The 14,159-nt window shown below is 38.2% G+C and overlaps 1 protein-coding gene across 4 annotated transcripts in view; it reads left to right on the forward strand.

The window, feature by feature from the left end:
- The window catches only part of DGKH (diacylglycerol kinase eta), a 209,834-nt gene that overhangs the window by 168,578 nt on the left and 27,097 nt on the right, over positions 1-14,159 (forward strand). For all 4 annotated transcript variants that reach the window (XM_056109884.1, XM_056109887.1, XM_056109885.1 and 1 more), the window contains 5 exons: positions 2,344-2,469; positions 7,210-7,327; positions 8,380-8,490; positions 8,623-8,719; positions 13,391-13,498. In XM_056109884.1, the coding sequence (XP_055965859.1) occupies positions 2,344-2,469; positions 7,210-7,327; positions 8,380-8,490; positions 8,623-8,719; positions 13,391-13,498 (560 nt within the window). The remainder of the gene's footprint in view (positions 1-2,343; positions 2,470-7,209; positions 7,328-8,379; positions 8,491-8,622; positions 8,720-13,390; positions 13,499-14,159) is intronic.

Raw genomic sequence — 14,159 nt, forward strand, 5'->3', positions numbered from 1 at the left:
CCATTGTAGTCTGCAAAAACAATTAAGAAGTCCAGATGTAAAGCTACACATTTGATAATAAAAAATATAGATCATACAATTTTTTTTAAAAATTTTTATTAGTGAGACACCATGAGGTACAGTTGTAGACTGACAAATTTTTGTGCTTGGGTTTCAATTATACAATGATCAAATAACCATCCCTCCACCAGTGCCCATTTCCCACCACCACGGATCCCAGTATCCCTCCCACCTCCTATCCTTCCCATCCCACCCTGCCTCCGTGGCAGGGCATTCCCTTTTGTTCTCTCTCTCCGTTTGGGTGTTGTGGTTTGCAAAAGAGGCATTGAGTGGCAATCATGTTTGGTCTATAGTCTACTTTCGGCATGCTTCTCCCATCCTGGGAGGATCCTCCCAACACCTTTATTTGGTGCTCCCTTCTCTATCTGAGCTCCCTTTTCCCCTAGCATGTATGGTTGGCCTCCAAGCCATGGAGCAAACCTCCTGGTACTAATCCTGGCCACTCTTGGGTGTTTATCTCCTATTTTGTTACTTTATGTTCCCCAGATGAATGCAATCTTTCTATGTCTATCCCACTCTTTCTGACTCATAGATTATACAAAATTTTAATGGTACATAATTTCATTTAATTTTTGGATAGTAATCCAATTTAGTGAAAGATCATAAATAATAGAAGTGTTGCAATATTCAATGATTACCATTTTTAAGCAGACTGGCTGTATGATTATTAATTCACGTGATAATTATGCCTGGGTTGTGCACCATGTAGCATGTTATTGGGTTCAATGAGATGTTATACATAGAAGAATCAAGAATAGATAATTTAGTTCCATGCAATGGAACAACAGTCTTAGCTGTGAGGATGTGTACTGCTTTTTCATCAAAGGCGAACATTAAAAAGTTGCTTTTAGACACAACTATAGGAAGTTGTGTCTAAAAACACATAGAAAAAAATAGGAAGACCTATTTTTAGGTCTTTCATTTCTCAAAAAGATGTGTGACTGCTCTGCTGCCTTTCTTTAATGCAGTTGGACTGTTCTTGAACAAAGGGAAAGAGAATATAAGATTGATGAAGGGGCCAGAGAGATAGTACAGTGGATGAGACTTTTGTACACTGCCAATCTGGGTTTGATCCCCGGCATTCCATATGGTCCCCCAAGCACTGACAGGAGTTAATTCCTGAGTGCAGAGCCCTGAGCATCATCGTTGGGTGTGACCCAACAAGGGGAAATAAAAAGAATTGATGAAATTATTTTGTAATTAGTTTTAGTGGGAGTAAATATAATTGTGTTTTAGAATTTTTGTAAATCGAGTTTCAGGACCACTTTAAAAAAATTTATCTCACGTTTTGGGGGGTGGTGGGCGGGGCACATACAGCAGTCTTTGAACTCACTCGTGGTTCTGTGCTTGTGATTTACTCCTCGCGGGTATCAGGGACCAAACCCAGATCAGCCACATCAAGGCAAGCACTTTATCTACTGTACTGTCTTTCTGGTCCAAGGACTACTACTATTTTTTAAACATCTGCCAATAGCTCCTCAATTAAAGATAATATTTTCTTTCTATTAAATGCCCCACTTTTTATAGAATTAAACATTTTTCTTATTTACTTTGAGAGTAGTTCTGTGTTAGAGTAAGTTTGTTAGAAATATTGAGTATGATAGAGGGACCAGAGAGATAGCACAGTGGGCAGAGCACTCGCCTTGCATGTGACCACCTGTGTTCAGTTCCCATTGCCACATATGGTCCCTTGAGCACCACCAGGAGTTATCCCTGAACATTGGTCTGGAAGTAAGTCTTGAGCACTGCACCCAAAATAAAACAAAAGAGTATGATAGAAATTTGTGGGGCAAATCACCTTTGAATGAATAATTGAGGGTTGCAGAAAAATGATAATGGTTTTATTTGGAAATATTTTTCTTTGCTTCTATAGAAGATAATACTAACTTGTATTGCACATGTTAGCTCTAGGAATTGCATTAATTATCATACAACCTACATGATTTCATTGGGAGTATGACCCTTTAGTTTTAGAATTCACAAGTCTATAAAATTAATTTTATCCCTAAATATGGGCTACTCACATTCACATTCAGAGTATCACTGACCTTTAGTTATAGTATGTATCTCTTTTCTGTTGACCTTTATTTGAGATGGGAGATCAAGATTGGTACCTATTGCAGATTCCTCTTGGAAAGTATGTAAAAGCAGAATAGTTAAATCATAAGCACAGTGTAATAATTTTAGTTCCAATAATTGATTTTAAGTCTTGAATGTATAGAGGCTTGTTTATTTTTATAGATTTTCCATGAATTTTTAAAAATCTGGACTTTCTGTCAACAGTTAAAACTGCACCTCGGTCTCCAGATGGTCGAACTAGTCGTGCCCAAACTGACTCTAGCCCTGGTCAAGCTGTGGCAGCCGGCAAAGAAAACCTCCCTGTACTTAATACCAGAATAATCTGCCCAGGTAGTACAGAGTTGGAAACACTGTCATATGTTTAAGCATTTCTGTGCAAATATGTATGTCTTCATTTCATGAACTATAGAAATGTAAATTTTCCATTTGGGGAATATACATGATACTCTTATCAGCCAAAATCCAGATTCTTAAATTTATGTGTAAGTAAGAATTGTTTGAAAGTATTAAACTATATTTCCCATTCCTGAGATATTTTGACTGCGTGGTTCTACAGTGGAGCCCAGCTCTGCATTTACACATAAGCAAAGTGTCTCTGGTCCTGTTCTGCCAACTTAACTATCCACAAAGCTTTAAGTTTAGGTTTAAACTAGAAGTTTCTGGTTTTTTCATACTGATAATATTGTTTATTTTGAAACATCAGAGGCATCTTTCCATCCCCACTGAAATGAATTTATTTTAGGCTAGGTTAGAACGGGTGGAAACCAAAGGGCTTGGGGTACAGTGGAGGAATATATTGTTGTCACAGGGATCTTTGTAAGCAACAGCTAATTAATGTCTTAGTGAAAGTCTCTAGATTTAGTTCACAGCAGATAAGAAGCCAATTTACATTCTGTAAAACCTCCCTCCAGCCCCCAAAGTTATTTTTGAAAAGCAATAGCATAGCGGGTAGGGCATTTGCCTTGCACATGGCTGACCTGGGTTCAATTTCTCTACTCCTCTCGGAGAGCCTGGCAAGCTACCCGTGATGTATTCAATATGCCCAAAACAGTAACAACAAGTCTCACAATGGAGACGTTACCGGTGTTTTTGGCATATCTAATATGCCACGGGGAGCTTGCCAGACTCTGCCGTGTGTGGGAGATACTCTTGGTAGCTTGCTGGGCTCTCTGAGAGGGATGGAGGAATCAAACCTGGGTCAGCCACGTGCAAGGCAAACTTCCTGCCCGTTGTGCTATTGCTTCAGCCCACAAATTGCCAGTATTTTAAGTTGTGAAGAAAAAAGTTTTTCTTTCAAAGAAAAAAAATTTGAGAAAAGCCTATGTAAAACTAAATAAACAAATTACTAATCAAAAAACGTGCTGGGGCCAGAGGCATAGTACCTGGTTTAAGACATACCTTCCACTTGCAAACACTTTCTGATCCCCAGCACAACACGCTCCCCTGAGTATTGCTGAATATTGCTGAGTGCAGCCTTCGAGACTCCCAAGCACTGCCAGGTGTGGCCCTGGAAGGCCCTGAGCACCTACCAGAGGGTCCAAGGACCTCCTGACACCACAGGATCTGACCAGCACAGCATCCTCGGGCCCTTGCATTGGACCTCTAGCCTTCTTGACCAAGAATTACTGGAAGGGAACTTCAGACCTCTGCTTGGGAGCCCCGGTCCTTTATAAAACCACACACACACACACACACACACACACACACAAAACATTTCCAAATAGCTTCACTGAAGAGTTGTACCAAATGTTTAAAAAATAATTGATGCCAATTCTTTATACACAAAGTCTTCCAAAAAACTTAAAGAGGAAGGAAAAATTTCCAATTCATTTATTGAAACAGGTATTACTAGGTACCATAATACAAAGACATCACAAGGAAACTACAAACCAGTATTTACTTTATGAAGTCAACACAAAAATCCTAAACAAAATGAAAGTATAAAACAATAACATAAAAAATAATTACACTCAGTGTCCAGTGATTATAAATGCATGCTTGATTTAACATAAAAATCAATATAATAAATCATATTAGTGGATTGGTTGATGGAAGCTAAGCTATCATTAAGTAGACGCACAAAAAATTACATAAAATCATAATGGTAGTAAAACTACTCAGCAAATTAGGAATAGAAAGGAATGTCAACTTTGTAAAAATACATCTTTAAAAACCTTAATAACTAGTACCATATCTTATGATGGAAACGAAAAGTTAGGGAAAAGACAAGTATGTCAACTCTGCACATTTCTATTCAACATTTTATTGTGATAAAATTGCTTAGGCATTTGGGAAAAGTATAAAGAATTAAATGCCTTTAAATTGGGGAGTATGAAGTAAAACTATTTATCTTCATAAATGAAAATGTATGTAAAAATGTTAAGGAATATACACACCTACAGTTCAAACTAGTAAATGAGAACAGCAAAGGTATAGAATAAAAGAATCAACATATAAACAAGAAATTTTATTATTAGATATTAACATTATTAGGCATATTACCTTTGAAAACTGAAAATACATCTTTACACAAAATATTATATGCAGATTTTATAGAAATATTATTCATAACAGTCATCCTTCAAATGGAAACAACACCGATATCTACCAGTTGAATGGAGAAAGAAAATACCATGTATCTCTAAAATAGCATATTATTCAGCCATTAAAAGAAATGAAGCACGGATAAACTACAACATGGTTTTCAATGAGAATGTTATGTCGTCAAAAGAAGCTCAACACAAAAACATGTTTTATGAAGCCATTTATATGGAACATCCTCAATAGTAAAATCCATAGAGACAGAAAGTAGTTTGATGGTTTTTGAGGTCTAGAGATGAGGGGGTTAAAAGCGTCTTTTAATGGGAACAGCATTTCTTTGGGGAGCTAATTTATAAAACTTCTGAATTAGATGGTAGTGATCATATTACAACTTTCTGTATATATTACAGACAACTGAAGAAACTTTTGTTTTGGGGCCACATCTGGTGGTGCTCAGGCTATGTGCTCAGGAGTCACTCCCTGCAGGCTAGGGGAATCATATGAGCTACCAGGGATTGAACCCGGGTTGGCCACATGCAAAGCAAACACCCTACCCACTATATTATTGCTCTAGCCTTGAGTTAGAGAATTCTTGTAAGGATGAATTTTATGGTTTATGAATTGTATCTCCAAAAAAATGTTGAAATAGAAAAAGATAAATCCAGAACTGGCTTGGTTCTAGAAAGACTCTTCTGTGTAGAGGTCATGTATTTATTCAGCTCTGGAACCTTAGGATGATCTTTCTCGGCTGCTAACAAATGCTAACCAATACTAATCTTCAAACATTTCAGAAAATGTGGGGCAATATGTGGAATATGGTTCTGCCTTTCTCCAAATTATTCCTTTCTCTCGCCAGAGTACTTGTTTTAGGCCTGGATAAAACATTTGACCTAAATGAGATTTTTTTTTTTTACTTAAAAGAAATTGGAATAACAGAGTACACCACAGCTTGTTTTTTTAAAAATTTTTTTAAAATTTATTTATTTAATTAATTAATTTATTTATTTTTGCTTTTTGGGTCACACCTGGCGATGCACAGGGGTTACTCCTGGCTCTGCACTCAGGAGTTACTCCTTGCGGTGCTCAGAGGACTATATGGGATGCTGGGAATTGAACCTGGGACGGCCGCGTGCAAGGCAGACGCCTGACCCACTGTGTTATCTCTCCAGCTCACCACAGCTTGCTTAAGTCTGTGAAGTTAAATTACAGAAATTCATCTTATTGGATAATCAGGAAAAGTTCAATTGCCAAAAGAATGAATAAAAATATGTTGTTGAGCAAAATAATAACATTTTCCCACTAATTTTTAACTTTTTTTTTGTTTTTTGGGGTCACACCCAGCGATGCATAGGGGCCACTCCTGGCTCATGCACTCAGGAATTACTCCTGGCGGTGCTCAGGGGACCATATGGAATGCTGGGAATCGAACCCGGGTCAGCTGCGTGCACCTGCTGTGCTATTGCTCCAGCCCCCTAATTTTTATTTTTTTAAATTGTTCTTTGCACTTTATTTGTTCTCTTAGTTTCCTGTTATTTTGTCTTCATCTTCTAAGGCATTAGTCTTAATATTAGGTTGGATAGATATACATTTGTTTGCTTTGAGAGACCAGAGATACAGTGGTAGAGCCCATACATTGAAGACCTGGGTTTAATTCCCAGCAAACCCTTCCCAAATTCATTACCTTTTAATACGGCAAGCAGTGCAATGGGTATTAAAGTAAATTGAAAGTTTTGTATATTTTGAGTAAGATAAATGGCTTATTGTTAGTATTCACTGCTGTATTCTTCTAAAATGTGTTAATTCTATTTTTAATAACTTTCTGTTTATTCTTAACACCAATGACTTTTCTTACCTTATTATAGCTGTTATTTTTATTTTAGTATTATTATCTATACTTTGAGTATACAATCTCTCCAGCCCAAGTTCCTTATAGTCTTAATACTTAATTTACTTTAATATAGGCCTGGAGCAATAGCACAGTGGGTAGGGAGTTTACCTTGCATGCAGCCAACATGGCCGTCCCAAGTTTGATTCTTCCGCCCCTCTCGGAGAGCTCAGCAAGCTACCGAGAGTATCTCGCCCACACAGCAAAGCCTGGCAAGCTACCTGTGATGTATTTGATATGCCAAACACAGTAACAACAAAGTTTACACTGGAGACATTACTGGGCCTGCTCGAGAAAGTCGATGAAGAACGGGAGGACAGTGACAGTGATTCTAATATAGGAAATGATACTTACTACTTAGCTATAGAATCATTGAGATGGTAAATGAGAAACCTTCCTCTCCTTAGTAGTTCCTCATATGCTTCATGTTTTATAGCACTATAGGAATCAAACAAACATCAAAAACTTTTGAATTTACCAGTTCACGGTTCTTGGTTGGGACTAAATGAGAAGAGCAAGCACTTTGGGAGTAAACTAGACTTCGGGAGTAAAATGTTTAAGATTAGACCTCCTGAAGACAAAGCACTAGTGCTTTCTGTTTTTTCTTAACATGTGATCCTGTGTATTTTTTTTTTTCTGGTCAGGTTTACGAGCAGGACTAGCTGCCTCAATTGCTGGGAGTTCTATTATCAACAAAATGTTATTAGCAAATATTGATCCCTTCGGTGCAACACCCTTTATTGACCCAGATCCAGATTCAATGTAAGAAAATGCTTTTGCGGATACTTTTTTTTTACACTTTTCTTGTTTCTGTTTTAAGTGTATTGCAATACAAAATAGTTTTCCAATTAAAAGAGAACGTTCGGATCATTTAAACATTGAAGCTGCTGAGTTCATGGGCCCATTTGAAATGCAGTGTTCCTGAGGTACACTTTTTCTCTGGCTCTGAAACTCTGATACCATTCAGTGACTTACTTTTCCCTGAAGATGAATGGCTCTATACCCATATTTATACTTTTCCAAAAATTTACATTTTTTTCTTAGTTTTACCAGTTTTGTCATCTTTCCACATCTACTTCTTGGATTGCTAATTTTTGTTTTGGGCCCACATTGATCTATTCCTTTTAAGACTCTTTAAAGGAGGGCCAGAGAGACAGTACAAGAGGCCCCTGAACACTGCAAAGGCTCTTTAAAGGAGTCTTTTAATTTTTTTAATTATTTTGTGATTTACAACAGTGTTCATTATACAGTTGTTTCAAGCATTTAGTGTTCCGGCACCACCACTGTGACCTTTCCTCCTCCAATATACCCAGTTTCCCTCCCAATCCCAACCTGCCTCCATTTGCACATAACAATCTTTAAAGATGTCTTAAAAGCACCTACAATATTTTTGACTGTTCACTGTACACTCCTTTATATTGCGTGTTTATTTTGGCTTTTGTTAGGTCTCATTCCTCTCATGCCAGCTCAAGTGATGGTCTTGCAAGTTCCCCCTTTGTACTTGCAAGTTCCCCCTTTTGTCTTTGTAGTGAGGGACTTATGTAGGAGATAGGAGAACTAATATTTTGTTAGAATTGGGGGGAGAAGCACACTGTGACTCTGTGTCCACATTGCATTGTCACCATCTCTGTATCACCTGTACCAAACATTACAGTCCTAAGGTGGCACACATGTCATATGAATTCTGTAGGAAATGACTCCTGCCAAGATTGACACTGTTCTATCAGGAATAGAAGCTTACGTGCTTTAATTGCTATTTTGTGTGTAAGTTGTAATTCTTGCTTTGACTTATAAACTTTTCCTTATTGTCATAGAGATGGCTATTCAGAAAAATGTGTCATGAACAATTACTTTGGGATTGGATTAGATGCAAAAATTTCATTAGAATTTAATAATAAGAGAGAGGAGCACCCTGAAAAATGCAGGTAATTTTGGCAATAGTAAAAGTCTTATTACATGAAGGCAACTTCACTTTAATTTACTTGTCTGTTTTGCTTACACTGTCTTTATAAAAGAGTATCAGCATTCTTAAATTGCTTGCCACCCTTTATTTTCAGGAGCCGAACTAAAAATTTGATGTGGTATGGAGTCTTGGGAACCCGGGAGTTATTACAGAGATCATACAAGAACTTAGAACAGAGGGTTCAGCTTGAGGTAAGCCTTGATGTAAAGGCATTGAAGTTGAAGTTACTTAGAAAAATCATTTTATTTGTACTTTTTTTGCTTTGTTTTTGCTTGGGGTCCATACCTGGCTGTGCTCTGGGCTTACTCCTGGCTCTATACTCAGGGCTCACTCTTGGTTTTATGCTCCTGATGATGCTCAGGGGGCCGAATGGGGTGTTGGGGACCAAACCAAGGCTGGCCATGTGCAAAGCAAGTACCTTACTCCCTGTACTATCTTTCTCTAGCCAAGAAAAATCAGTTTATTTGTTAAATGACTTTGTCTCAATTCCTCTTGATAACACTGAAGGGGGAAAATCAAGAATGGCTATCAACTTTATACTAAGGGAGTAATAGACACTGGAAACAAGTTATAACTGTCAGTAGTATTGGCTCTTGGAATTCTAGTACTAATTTGGATCAGTGTTTCTCTCTCTCTTTTTTTAAAGAGAGCCTTCTGTAGCCTTCTTGTCACATTATTTCCTTTCTGTGGGCCTTCTAGTCTCCTGTCCTGGCCCCCCATTTATAAGTTATGTATCTTTTACCCTTTTGAAGTAACCTGGTTTCCCAGAGGGGTTTCCCAGTTGAGAAACATTTCTGTAGCTCATGGTACCTAGTGAAAAGGGTTTTTTTTTCATTTCTTTGTTGTCCACATTTGTAGGACAGGATTTTATCAGATTTTATCATCAAAGTTTCCAAGTTTTACAGTGCCTAAAGCTTGAAAAAGTCCTAAAAGTAAAATTTGTTGTTTACAATCATTTGACTTCAACGTATTTTTGTCCCTTCTTTTTATACGCACAAGTTAGTAAAGCAAAAAGATATTTTGAAAAAGTTAGTCCCCTTAGAGAAAAATGGTTAAGAACATACCTCTAAAAAAATCTGCTCATTTCTGTACATTTTATTTTCTTTCCCTTTTAGTCCATGACTTATTGCTTATGTTGATAGGCTTATTTATATATGTATGTATCTAAAACTGTTGCTTTATCTTTTTGTTTTGGGCCACACCCTGCACTCTTCAGGGATTACTCCTGGTTCTGTGCTCAGCGATCACTCCTGGTGGTCCTTAGTGATCTATATGTGACACCAGGAACGGAACCTAGATTGAACCAAGGTCAGACATCTGCAAGGAAGGCCTTACCCTCATAGTTAAAAATAAACAAGTGAATACTTGCTATTTGTAAGGTGTAAGGAAGCACCATTTTATAAAAATTAATTTTTGTAGAAGCCATGCCTTGGCATCTTCTTCTTAGAGGCCCGTAGACTTTCAAAAGTGCTAGTCCTAGGACAAAACTTATCTCAACATGATGATGAAGCAAGCAAGTTAGAAAGATAAAGGCAAATACCAGAAGCCTTATAATATACTGAGTATAATGAAACAAAGAACTATGAAACAAGAATGCTAGAGGCAGAAGGAGAGACCTTGTAGAAAGTTGGAGGAGTTCTGATACTGGTGGTGGGTTTGGTGTAGCAGAAACAAGCATAAAGCAGTAATAACAGTATTGTTTGTCGTACATTATGACAGTAATAACAGTATTGTTTGTCATACATTGTAACAGTAATAACAGTATTGTTTGTTGTACAATAAAAATGATGGGGGGGGAAATACCCACCCTTTTTGCTCAGAATGACTTTTCCTTTCCCTCTCGTGTTGTGGCAGGGAAGGACAATCTGAATTCATGTCTTGACTTTGAATCTGTGCTAAACAAAATCTATTTTGAGGGGGATGTCCCTTCCAAACAGTGCTTGGGAGACCCTGAGACCCTTCCTGGAAATTCTTTATTCAATGCACCAGTGGATGAATGTGGGACCGAGGGATATTGTGCTGTTTAAGACCCTACTGTTAGGGATCACCGTGATCACTGCAGCGGTATTGGGGGGGTTTCTAGGGCTGCATCAACAGATGCATGGGGGACCACTTAGTGATGGAAATCTAACTGGAGTTGAGATCATGCATGGCATGCACCTTGACCCCTGTATTCTCTCTTTGGCTCTCAGAGAAAAATTTTGCAAAGTGGATGCAAAATTAAGAAAACCTTTTTTTGAGTCCATTATGTACTAATATACTGTAGCACTGTCCTCCCATTGTTCATTGATTTACTTGAGTGGGCCCAGTATCATCTCCATTGTGAGACATGTTACTGTGTTTGGCATGTCGAATATATCACGGGTAGCTTGCCAGGCTTTGCTGTGCAGGGGAGATACTCTCGGTAGCTTGCTGGACTCTCCGAGAGGGGGGGAAGAATCGAAGTCGGGTCGGCCAGGTCGGCCACGTGTGGGGCAAACGTGTGGGGCAAATGCCCTCCCCGCTTTGCTATCGCTCCAGCCATAGTCCGAAAGTAGTTAGTGGTTGCAAGGTCAACCTAAAGTACTAATATACATAAAGGAAATTTTTAAATGAAAATTTCTATCTATATCTATAATGAATGTACAACAAATAATAATTGTCTAATTCACAACATTTATTCATTTATTTTGGGGTTTTGGGTCTCACCTGACTGTGCTCAGGGCTTACTCCCGGCTCTGTCCTCCGAGCTCACTCCTGGTGGACTTGGGTCAGGCTTCTTGGCTACCAGAGATCAAACCCACGTAGGCTGCTTGCAAGGCAAATGCCCTACTTGCTGTACTTTCTTAGTCCCCATATTTATTTTAAGACAGATGCTTTACCTCCTGTATAATCTCTCTGGCCCTCAACAACTTTTATTTTCTTTTAATTTTCTTAAGGCACTATGATTTACAAAGTTCTTCATTGTAGAGTTGTTTCAGACACAATGTTCCAACACCAATCTCACCACCAGTGTCTCTATGCCATGAATTTTAACCTGTCTAATTAAGAAAATAACCTTAGGTGTTTGCTTAGTGCATATATACTAAAAATAATGATGTATAAGGGACCTCTGAAAATGGTCATGATTTTCTGTACTATATTTACAAATGAAGTATGTCCACTTCTCACATCTTTAAGACAGCTCTAAATTGTCAAAAGTACTTGTACATTTAAAGGAATTGTATTCCTTTTGTATCCTTGAAGCTCATCCTATGATTTAAATAACTTTTTCAAAACATACAAAGAGACGTCTGAAATTCATTGAGTTCAGAAAACATTTTTTTTCATACTAAAGTCTCAGTATTGATTCATGTGTCAGTGGCACTGCTTTCTACTGTCAGGAATGGTCCCAGGTGCTAGAACATGGTGTTCTTTTGAATGTGTCTTCCTGCAAAAAAAGAAAGGAGAGAAATTGTTTAAAAAGATGTATACAGGTAGAGATAAAACAGATATTAAGTATTCTGTTATGTAACAGTCACTGTCCTCCCATTGTTCGAGTGGGCACCAGTAACATCTCACAATTTGTTGTTATTGTTTTTGGCATATTGAATACATCACAGGGAGCTTGCCAAGCTCTGCTGTGTGGGCGAGATACTCTCGGTAGCTTGCCAGGCTCTCAGAGAGGGGTGGAGGAAAAGAACCCAAGTCAGCCATGTTGGCTGCATGCAAGGCAAACACAAGGCAAACACAAGGCTATCGCTCCAGTCCTGTTATGTAAAATGGTTGAAAAAAATGGTTGAAAAATGATTCAAATTGAGTTGCTGTTTGCTTGAAAGACAGGGGAAGAGACAGAGTTCAGGAGTTAAGGCCTATTCCTTGCCAGCGACTCAGCTGGTTCAGTCTCTGGTGCCACACAGTCCCGTGAGCATCTATGGGTGTAGCTCCGGAGTTCTCCCTCCCCCGAGCAACACCTCGGTGGCCTGGGGAATGCCTGGCACTGCATGGCCTACACAGTACCACATTCTCAGGTCCCAGCAGTGAATCTCTGGCCCAGTCGGGTATTACCAGGAAAGGCACTGGGGCCCCTGTGCACTATTCAGGGGGCCTCAAAAAGAAAGAAAAAAGTAGAAAATGATTTCAGTTGTACATTATAATGCGAATTTTATAATTGTTTAAGGTAGTTATTTCATGAAAATATAGCAGCACCTCAAGTATAATATCTATAAATTCTCTTATCTTGAAAATAAGGCTTAAATCTTCTACTCAATAAAAATTCATTAATGTATATTATATAATTACTTTACTAGCCATATGTATGTCTTCCTATTGAAGTGGCAATTTAATTTTTTCTTGTGTCATTAATTAGATGGCAAAGCGTGTAAAGATGCTCCCAAACATACATATTTGTTTCTGGGCTTTGCCTTTGACTCTTGTAAAATTTGGTTTCTTAAGCTCAGCCAGTCACCATTAGTAACAGAGAACCCACAAGGTGCCAGGAGTTGTGGGAGGTGCTAGATGAGATGGCTCAGATACACAGAATTCTCCTCTACAGAGACTGCTTTCAAAAGGATCCTTAGAATAAGTACAGAAATGACCAAAATGCAAATGACAACATATAAGTGACCTAAAAAAGATTCTGGAAAAGTACTGCCTAATGTGGAAGGAGAGAAGAAACAAAACTTTTTTTCTTGTTTTTATCAGCAAATACCAAATACCTACAGTTATTGACACATAAGTTTTTAAAATAACTTAAACAAATAGTATCAAAGTGAATGATGAGATTATATTTGCAGAAGATCATTTGCTATTATTTTCCTCCACTGTCTTTGTCTTTTTATTCAAGTTTCTAACAAACTAGTGGCTTTGCTCCATCTAACCTGTAAGTTTTTTTTATCTTCCAGTGTGATGGTCAGTATATACCTCTTCCCAGTCTACAAGGAATAGCAGTTTTGAATATCCCCAGCTATGCTGGAGGCACCAACTTTTGGGGTGGAACTAAAGAGGATGACGTAAGTATTTCCTTGTTCTTTCCATCTTCTAGAGTCTGCTCATATTCACATATAACAGGGATTGAGTTTTCATGCTGTGGCATCTGGTCTGGCCTTAGAGCATTTATGTTTACCGTGGGACCATTGATATCATCCAGGGTAATCTTCCCAACTCAAGGATCTTAATCCAATAATATCTGCCAGGGTTTCTTTTTGTCTTGTAAGGGAACACGTTTGCAGGTTCTAAGAATTAAGACAGGAAAATTTTTGGTGTAGCAAGCCAGTTCAGGAGAAAACACCAACCTAGGATCTGAGATGAAAGGAGGGAAATTACAACAGACACCTCAGGAATACAAAAGATCATAAAGCTTTCTTTGAAAAACTCTATGCCACTAAACTAAAACGTCCAGAAGGAAATTTTTTGTTTGTTTTTGGGCCACATCTGGTGATGTTTTAGCTCTGCCCTCAGGGATCACTTCTGGTGGTGCTCAGGAGACAATATGGGGTGCTGGGAATGGAACCTGGAAGGCAAGCACCTTAACTGCCATACTGTTTCTTTGGCCCCAGAAATGGATGCATTCTCAGAATCATACAACCTCCGAGGACCTAATCAGGAGGATGTACAAAACCTGAATAGATCAATCATGAGTAAGGAAAGTAAAATAGTAATTTAAAATTTTTG

The sequence above is a fragment of the Sorex fumeus genome, unplaced genomic scaffold (genome assembly GCF_029834395.1).
Source record: "Sorex fumeus unplaced genomic scaffold, SorFum_2.1 ptg000008l, whole genome shotgun sequence".
Lineage (NCBI taxonomy): Eukaryota > Metazoa > Chordata > Mammalia > Eulipotyphla > Soricidae > Sorex > Sorex fumeus.